Here is a 9,718-nt window from a genome sequence, read left to right on the forward strand (position 1 = left end):
TATTGATCTTTTTTAATTAAAAAAAGAATTATTTGAGGCATTGATGGATTCCTGCCTCTTAAGAAACTTACTTACAAAAGGTCATTTGGCATTTTTGGTTTTGTGTGCTATAGCGCTAGTTTCCTCTTGAAGTTTCTGGGTTGATTTTCTTTTTTTAGGACACCTTGATCCAGCAGAAAAGATTGAAGATGCCCATCCCAAACTGTGGTGTGCCTTAAGTGAAGGCAAAGTGATTGTATTTGATGCATCGTCCTGGACAATTCATCAGCAGTCCTTTAAAGTCGGAACTGCTAAGTTGGTAAGTATCTTTCCCATGTTCTGTTCTCTTTTCACACAAACTTTCCAGCCTGTCCGTGTTAAATTAAATTCTCTTAAATTCTGGAAATTTTAGCCTAAGGTCCCAATACAGACTCACCCTAGTTTGGAGAAAACCAGATCTATTTTATCCCCAAAGATTAGGTATCATATAATATTCTATGATGTCCTGTAACTCATTTAAATTACCAAGTTATCAAACAACTCTGAAAAACACTGATCCATAGGAAGTTGGCTTCATTGTACTAGCTCTGTGGTGGCAAACCTATGGTATGCGTCCCAGAGGGGGCACTCTGTGGGCACACCTGCCATCACCCCAGCACAGTGTTCACCAGCATTCATTACTAGAAGCCAGAGGGATGCAGGGCAGGGTGGCTCCCCTCCCACTCTTCACACATGCCCAAGAACATCACCTACCCCACTAAAAGGTTTACCATCACTATTATTATTATATAATATTATATATTATCATATTATATATAATGTTATATATTATATTATATTATATTATTATATATTAATATCATATTACTTTTATATAACAGATTAACATTAATTTATTTATATATTGCAATATATTAATTTTGAGTATATAATATATTATTACATAATATTATAGTGATATATTAATAAATAGCAAGTAATATTAATAACTTAGTATTTTGTGTATTAAATATTATACAATATTATAAAGTATAATATGATGTCATATTATATTTTATAATTGTAACAAAGTACTTTTTCTCAAAAACTTTGTGAGGCAGATGGTAAAAATATTATTACCCCATTCTATAGGTGAAGAAACCAAAGCTTGGAGTGATGAAATAAAGCCATTTTCCCACACATTCAGTAAGTGTGGGAGCTAAGATTCAGCCTTAGGACTCCTAATTCCAGCTCCAGCATTTCTCCTACTCTTAACAAGTATACTTACTGATGAATATTATGATGGGTTAAATGGTACAAAATCTAAGGCTAGGAAAGCAAGTGGAACAATGTGCTAAACTTAAGAGTCAAGAAAACCTGAGTTCAAATCCTGCCTTTGTTACTGTAAGGATTAAGTTTTAAAGGTTTGGCTAAAATATATGAAGATTATAATTAATAGTGGTGGTCGCCAATTCAGTATTATTGCTCAAAGTCAAAATAACTTTAATAGCTTTTACTTACAAAAGAGGTGGAAAGAGGGAAAGCAGAGAATTACAAAAGGGTAGAGAAGACATTAGCCCATCTAACTAAATATTGCTCCAGTGCTCTACTCAGCCAGGACTTGTTGACCTTTAACAGGAATTAAACTCTCTCCAGAAGAGAGGAAGGGGAAGCCAGCTATCCACTCACCTAAGTTCCCTCCAAGAGGCAGGTCAAGATGACTAGAGCTGAAAGTGATTCTTGAGGCCGACTTTCTTCCTTGAGCTGACCTTCTTGAAGCCAACTTCTTTCTTGGAGTCAGCTTTTTCTTAGCCCCAGAAATTCAGGGCCTTTTATAGTGGCTTCTTGACCCTTCCCCTTTTCACAGGGGCCAATCACAGTTTCCAAATTGTCTAGCACTGCCCAGGGGGAGATGTTTGTGGGAACCAGCTCTCACCTTCTGGGGGGGGGGTGAATACCGATCAAAAGGGTTCACAGATTTTTGGCTGATTGAGTTTCTGAGGGTGTGAATTCTCTAAATGGTTTTCAAAATCCTTCACTTAGTTAAGCTTTTTGTTGATTCAATCAAAAGGTAGACAAAGGAGAGTTAATCCTGTCCTCACAATCTAGTGAGGTAGGAACTAGGGGTACTTAAGTTAATCAAAGTGTTAGCTCCAACTAGGCAAAGAGAATAAAGGATTCCCTTTCACAAGTATAAACTCAAAGAGAACAAAGAATTCCATTTTACATTACCTCCTCACTGTGTGACCCTGATCATGTCACTCAGCCTCTTTCAGACTTAGTTTCCTTATCTGTAAAATGGGGATAATAATAGTACCCATATCATAGGAATTTTGGGAAGATCAAATGAGAATATGTATTTATGTGTGTGTTTATATATATAATACTTTGCTCATATCTTTTCTGTCCAGCAATTTAAAATAAAAATTTTAATTACTTTTACATGTCTTGGGAATTAAATCTCAGATTACTTCCAACCAAACTCACAAACAGAGTAATCACCTCATGAGTAGACAGCATCATTCTTCTATACTATTAGGCTGTCTTCTTTTCTTTGGCTGCATTTTGATGTCTTGAATGCTAAGAATAATTGCTTATTTCCCAATTAGAAGAATCATCTTTGGTAATTTAATGAGTCAAATTCCCACCATCCTTTTGGTCCCAAGCATAGAACATCAGTTAGTGTACCAGCATACCCAAAGATTAAACTTGGCCATTGGTTCATCCAAGGGACCTTCCTGTAAGCCATCTTTAGATCTCAGATTAAGAACGCCTGATTTAAATCTTCTCTTCTATTAGCTAAACATCTTCATTTCCTTGAATTGACCTCCATTTGCCATATTCTCAAGACCTTTTTGCCATATTCAGGGTGCTTCCTCACTTATACAGTATTCCACCTCAGAGGTTCCCCCTTCAGCAAAGAAAGGAGAGAATGGAATTTTCTCAGTTCTCCCCCTGCCCAGAAAAATCAGATTCTGGCAGGCAGAAGTGATTGAAGGGAGTGAATTCCAGTTATGAAAAGACAACCTGTTCAGTGTTCATCTGTAGTCCTTCAAATAGATTAAACTGTATGTAAATGACTTAGTGAAAAGTAATATTTTATTGATTTCCATAAGTTGACTCAGTTTTAATTCCATTTAATACAAGTTAAAAATAATTACTTTTTAACATTGTTTTAAAGCTATGAAATCAGTCAAAAATTCTAAATCTCTGTCATCAGACAGAATTTTCAGTTTTGTTCATTTGTTAAGGAAATTCCAAACCTCTTTGCCTCTTGCAGAATTGTATGCTGATGGCGGAACAGAATCAAGTTTGGATTGGCTCTCAGGACTCCATTATTTACATTATTAACATTCATAGTATGTCCTGTAACAAGCAACTCACTGATCATCGCTCTAGCATCATGGATTTAATTGTAGAAGATGGAAACAAGGAATCTAGGTAAATTAAGGCAGAAGAGAATGAAATAATTGGTGTATATTTTGGTAAGGATCAAAATACTAAAAAAAAAAAGAAAGAAAAGAAAAAATGTTATAAAATCTATTTCTGAAAAGAGGTCATAATCTAGATTGTCTTTATGACTATAAAAATAGGCAGCCATTTTTAATGACTTTTCCCCTCTTTGCCAACAAATTTGAAAATGTTAAATTCTAATTAGAACCTTAGATCATCTAATTCAGTGGTTATCACACCCAAAGAGAAATGGATCCCTGTGGGCAGCAGATTGACTTAGGAAACCACAAATTATCATTATCTATGTTGTATTACATTTTAGTCTATTGTGTTAAACAGTTTCCCAATTACATTTTAATCTGATACATGAGTGCCACAAGTTTGACAACTCTGATCTAGTCCAAGCCCAATCCCCAAACAGTGAAGATGCTGGGAAAGATGAAGAGACTTGTAAAAATCAGAAGCAAAGCACCAGGCCTGGAGTCAGGAGGAACTAGGTTCAAATTTGACCTCAGACACTTTCTGGCTGTATGACTCTGGGCTAGTCACTTAATCCCAATTACCTAGCCTTTGCCACTCTTCCATCTTAGAACTGACACTGAGACAGAAGGTAAAGGTTTAAAAAACAAAACAAAACAAAACAAAACAAAAAACAGAACCAGAATTAAGACCCGGTGCCTTACTTACCATTCAGTGCCATCTTGTGAAGATAGGACCATGTCATGGTGGCAAAGAATTTAAGAGGACACAGATCACACTTAACCTCATTCCCACCATGATGCAGTCCTGTCTAGAATAATGAAAACTTTGTTCACATCAGTTCACCAACTAGAAGTTAACATGAAAATTAAAAACAAAGGAGGAAAAGAGAAGGCATTGTCTTCATTAGAACCTATCCGGCAGGGCTCTTTTGTGGGTCTCTGGCTATTGTTCATATTAAAAATTAAACTTTAACATCATAAATTATATTTTAGCTTTTTAGTTATTGGAGGTTTTGTTTGTATTGGACAGGGATTCTTTCTAAAGCTATTCTTTTTTTTTTTTTCTTAAACCCTTACCTTCCATCTTGGAGTCAATACTGTGTATTGGCTTCAAGTTAGAAGAGTGGTAAGGGCTAGGCAATGGGGGTCAAGTGACTTGACCAGGGTCACACAGCTGGGAAGTGTCTGAAGCCATATTTGAACCTAGGACCTCCCGTCTCTAGGCCTGACTCTCAATTCACTGAGCTACCCAGCTGCCCCTAAAGCTATTCTTTTTTAAAAATTTTTGATAACTATTTCAATATAATCCTTTGTAATTCGATGTATTTTGTTTTGTGGATTTAAAAACAGGGACTCAGATGCTTTAGCAGATGCTGGAGGGGTCTGTGATACAAAAAATGTTGAGAATTCCTGTTTTAGTGGAAGAAACGACCCCCCACTATCTGATGTCCTAACTACCCCAAAGCTCTTGCCATCCCCTTTTTAGGGATATAGACAGAGAGAGGGGGAGGCACTAGCCTAGGATTTGTTTTCATTGACAGAGGAAACTCCCTGACCTCAAGGAAGTTAACTCTTATGGGGATGTTGTGGTGATAAGAATAAAAACAAATTTCTCTTTGGAAGCACTTTTCAGTCTACAAAGTGCTACAGAGTCAACTATTTCTAATCTTGCAGATTTGCCAAGAGCAGTAGACAGAGAGGTGACTTACTCAGGGTCACACCACCACTATGGGTCAGTGATGGGGCCTGAATTCAAGTCTTTCTGGCTCCCAGGAGCAGAGCTAGCATGTGTTAGAGGCAGGATTTGAACATAAGCCTTCCTGGTTCTGTGGCCAGTGCTCTCTGCCTTACCCCCCGGGACCTCTTTAATAGTATAACTGGCCTGTTTGCTCATCTTCAAAATGGGTATTAATAATAATGTTTAGACCCTCTGACTCAAAGGGCTGTTGGGAGGGGGGCTCTTTGTAAACCAAAAAGTGCTTTAGAAGGGGGAATTATTATCACCAACATCCTTCCCATAAGAGTTTAGTGTAAGTCCTTATAATAGGATAGAATATTGCCTGTAAGTCCCAGACTCAGAGGGCCATACATAGGTTAGAAGCTGGAAGGTGATCTAGTCCAGCCCCCTTATTTTATAGAGGTGGAAACTGGGGCCAAGTGACTTCTACACAGGCACATCCAGGGAGTAAACATCAGAGGCAAGGTGGTAGCCCAGGACAGGAAGCAGCTGTCATCCTAACAAACCAACATCCAGGTCCTGACTTTATTGGATTTGAGTAAGCTTTTGGTCTTATCAAATTGTTCTCCTTGTTCCTCAGGATCAATAATTTATCCCTAGTTCTCCATGTAACTTGTTTACTCTTCCTGTGGCTTCTATACAGTTTTATCCAGGGATCATTTATATTCTCATTTAAATTAAAGTATATATAAAAATAAGTCCTCAAATTTGTATTCTTGAACAGCAGCAGCGAAGTTTATTCATGCAGTCTGGATGGAGTCATCATTGCTTGGAATGCCGGTACCCTGAAAGTGAACAGGAGATTTCACCTGCCCTGTCAGACTCTGACTTCTATTAAACTTCACAACGGCCGCCTTTGGTGCTGTAAGTCCGGGGATGTACATACCAAAATGTGCTTTTGGAACTCACTTAGCTTTGTGTTTTTATTTAAGTTCATTTTCACGCTTCAGTCCGCAAAATGTCAAGCATTTATTTAAATCAGTGGTTGCCAAACGTTTTTGGCCTACCACCCCCTTTCCAGAAAAAATATTACTTAGCCCCCTGGAAATTAATTTTTTTTTTAGTTTTAATAGCAATTATAGACTAGATCACTTTTGGGGATCTTCCAGATAAATGCACCTGTGGCCATCACCACTCCCTGGATCGCTGTAGCACTCACCAGGGGGTGGTAGTGCCCACTTTGGGAATCACTGATTTAAATAAAAGTCAGGACAGCCCCTGCCCTCAAGGAGCTTATATTCTGAGGGAGGAGTCAAAATGAAAATAACTAATTATATGTTATATATCTTAGCACTTGGATTCTTTTCTGGTTTTGTTTTCATAAAACTAGTTATTCTCTCTCTCTGTCTCCCCTCCCCTTCTCTCTCCTCCCTCCCTGCTCCTTTCATTCCTCCCTCCCCTGCCTTCTCCTGGCTCCCCTCTCTCCTCTTTTCTACCCCTATCTCTCTTTCTCTGCCTCTCTCCTCTTCCCCCTCCTTCACTCCCTCTCACCTCTTTCCCTTCCTCTCCTCTCTGTCTGTCTCTCTCTCTTTCTCTGTCCACCTCTTTACCTCCCTTTCTCTGTCTTCCTCCCTCCCTCCCTCTCTCTCTCCCCCTTCCTCTCTCCCTCCATTCTTCCCTCTTTCTGTCTTCCTCCCTCTCTCTTCCTGTTTCCCTCCCTCCCTCTCTCTTTCTGTGGGCCCCCCCTGCCTCTCTCCCTCCCTCTCTTTCTCTCTCTCTTTCCCTCTCTCTCTGTCTCCCTCTCTTTCTCTGTCCCCCTCTATACCTCCCTCTCTCTATCTCCCTCCCTCCCTTCCTCTTTCTCTCTGCCTCTCTCTCTCTCCTTCCCTCTCTCTCTTTGTCTCTCTCTCCCTCCTCCCCCTCCCTCCTCCTGACTCCTCCTGGCTCCCCTCTCTCCCCTTTTCTACCCCTATCTATCTTTCCATCTCTCTTTCTCTGGTTCTCTCCTCTTCCTCCCTCTCCCTCTCTCCCTCCCTTTCTGTCTCTCTCTGATTCTCTCTCCCCCTTCTCCTCCTCAGCCCCTGTCTCCCTCCTTCCCATCTCCCCCTAGTAGTTTTTCCAAGTTAAAAATCTCCATTTGTTTTCACTAATCCTCATATCGAATGGTGTTTAAATTCTTTTGCCAGGATGTTGCTTTTGGTGAGACTAACAGGTTTTAGGTGGTTTTGTGTATCTGTAATTAGGAAGCAGAGGAGTTGCAATAGAGCTCTGGTCTAACAGTTTCTTTAACAATAACACTCAATTGTGGTTTAAGGTTTACAAAGCTCATTTTGTCTCATCTAATCCTTACAACAGCCTGGATCACTAATATGGGTGTGAATAATCCCATTTTATGGAGCTTGCCCATGGTTAAGCAGCTGGTAGACATCAGAAATCAGATTCAAACTCAGGTCTCTTCTGACTCCCAATTCAACCTTTGTTCTGTCTCACATTTTCTCTAAACCTAATCAAATTTAGCTTTTGCTCATTTCTCAACGCCTTGAATTAGTTATTTTAACCCAATAGTTGTCATTAAAGGTTGAATTGAGGTTCATAACATAAAATCACAGGGAAAAAGTAGCCAAGCAGAGCCTCCCTAACATAATTAATTGGTTGTGTGAACCCGTGACATCACTCAAAATGACATTACAGACGACAGTCGCTTCCAGGGGAACACCATTATAAATGGGGATCATTCTAAAGGGGACTGCAGGCTTTCACAACATCAGGCTGTTGTAACACATTAAGAACATCGTTATAAAGCAGCGTTGCTCAGGAAACATCATGCAGGGTTGTAAGAATCTACTTAGACCGTTCCCCAAAGACAGTCATCAATCTTCACTGAATTTGCTGCTTTAAACATCTTCAGTTGGAGGAGGCTGTCAGGCTCTCCGTGGCGTCCTCACACTGGCTCCTTTCTCGCTGTTTCCACTCCTGCCAGGCTATGCCCTCGTCACCCATTGGATTACTCCAAGAGCTCCTTAGTGGTTCTTCTCACCCTAATATTGGTCAGTCGGTCAACACACATTTTGGGGCATTGACTTCATGCTGGATCTGGTGCTAAGTCCTGGGGATCCAAAAAAAAAAAAAAAAAAAGGAAAAACACGGTCCCTTGTCTTCAAGGAGCAAAATATGGCGCATAGGAGATATGTCCAGGAATATGTGGAAGGTGATCTTAGAGGGATGGGGCTGGGGGAGGGCCAGGAAAGATTTTCTTTTAGAATTTGAGACTTACAGGTTTTAGGTGGTTTTGTGTCTCTACCCAAGAAGCAGAGAATTTTCAGTAGAGTTCTGGTCTAATGGTTTCTTTGACAATAACACCCACTAGTGCTTTAAGGGTTGCAAAGCTCATTTTGTCTCATCTAATCCAATCCTTACAACAGCCTCCTGAGGTCACTAATATGGGTGTGAATAATCCCATTTTATGGAGAAGGAAGCTGAGGCTCAGTAATTTGCCCGCGGTTATACATTTTAGAATGGAAAATTTAGAATTTGAGCCAAATCCTGAAGGAAGCCAGGAGGTGGAGGTGAGGAGGAAAAACATTCCCTTCTTATCTTTCCTTCCTTATGCTACCAAACTAATCATCTATTTATTTAATAAAGTAAATAATAAACATTTATTTTAATTTAATAATAAGCACCTACTATGTGCCAGGTACTATATTAGCTGCTGGAAACACAAAGGTAAAAAAATTAGTCTTTACCCTCTAGGAACTTACTGGAAAATCTTATGCAAATATCTGGCCATATCATGTATTTGGAAGAGGAGGAGGAAGCAGGTGTTCATGTAGTACCTACTATGTGCCAGGCACTGTACTAAGTACTTTTACAAATAATATCTTGTTTTATCCCATGGTGGAGTCAGGAAAACTGGAGCTCAAATCTGGCCTCTGACGTTTTATTGGCCGTGTGACCCTGGGCAAGTCACTTAACCTCTGTTTGCCTCAATTTCCTCATCTGTGAATGGGGATACTAATAGCACTTATTTCTCAGGGTTGTTTTAAGGATAAAATGAGACAATGATTATAAAAAATAAATATATTAGCATGATGCCTGCACATAGTAAGAGCTATATAAATATTAGCTATCAGCATTATTGTTGTTGTCATTATTTCTGATTCTCACAATACCCCTACTCTAGGGGCTATTAGTATCCCATTTTACAGTTGAGAAAACTTAAGCAAACAGATTAAATGACTTGTCTAGGGTTGCATATGTTAGCTTAAATACCTTTAATGGTTCTTTATTGGTTGACTTGTAAAATTCAAACTCCATTGCTTGTCATTCAAGGCTTCCCATAGCTCATGTCCCCTTCCTTCATGTCCTCCGTGGTCTCATCAAACTAAGTTTTCCTGAACTCCTAGATCATGTCTTGTGTTTCCCCTTCTGCTTTTCTGCCATGCTGTTCCTTATACTATTCAGTCCTCCCCAGTCTCCCCCATTCAGGCTTTTTTTGGGGTCTTTTGTTTTAATAGTTATATCCAAAGGTCAGGTTCTTTTATATATAGATATAGATATAGATATAGATATATAATATATATAATATATAGATATAGATAGATATAGATATATAATATATATAATATATAGATATAGATAGATATAGATA

The 9,718-nt window shown here is 39.1% G+C and overlaps 1 protein-coding gene across 1 annotated transcript in view; it reads left to right on the top strand.

The window, feature by feature from the left end:
- DENND3 (DENN domain containing 3) overlaps positions 1-9,718 on the top strand; it is a 128,279-nt gene that overhangs the window by 111,107 nt on the left and 7,454 nt on the right. Inside the window, exons 19-20 of the mRNA XM_044669300.1 lie at positions 3,239-3,399; positions 5,861-5,994. Of these exons, the coding sequence (XP_044525235.1) occupies positions 3,239-3,399; positions 5,861-5,994 (295 nt within the window). The remainder of the gene's footprint in view (positions 1-3,238; positions 3,400-5,860; positions 5,995-9,718) is intronic.

This window comes from Gracilinanus agilis, chromosome 1, assembly GCF_016433145.1.
Source record: "Gracilinanus agilis isolate LMUSP501 chromosome 1, AgileGrace, whole genome shotgun sequence".
Taxonomy (NCBI): Eukaryota; Metazoa; Chordata; class Mammalia; order Didelphimorphia; family Didelphidae; genus Gracilinanus; species Gracilinanus agilis.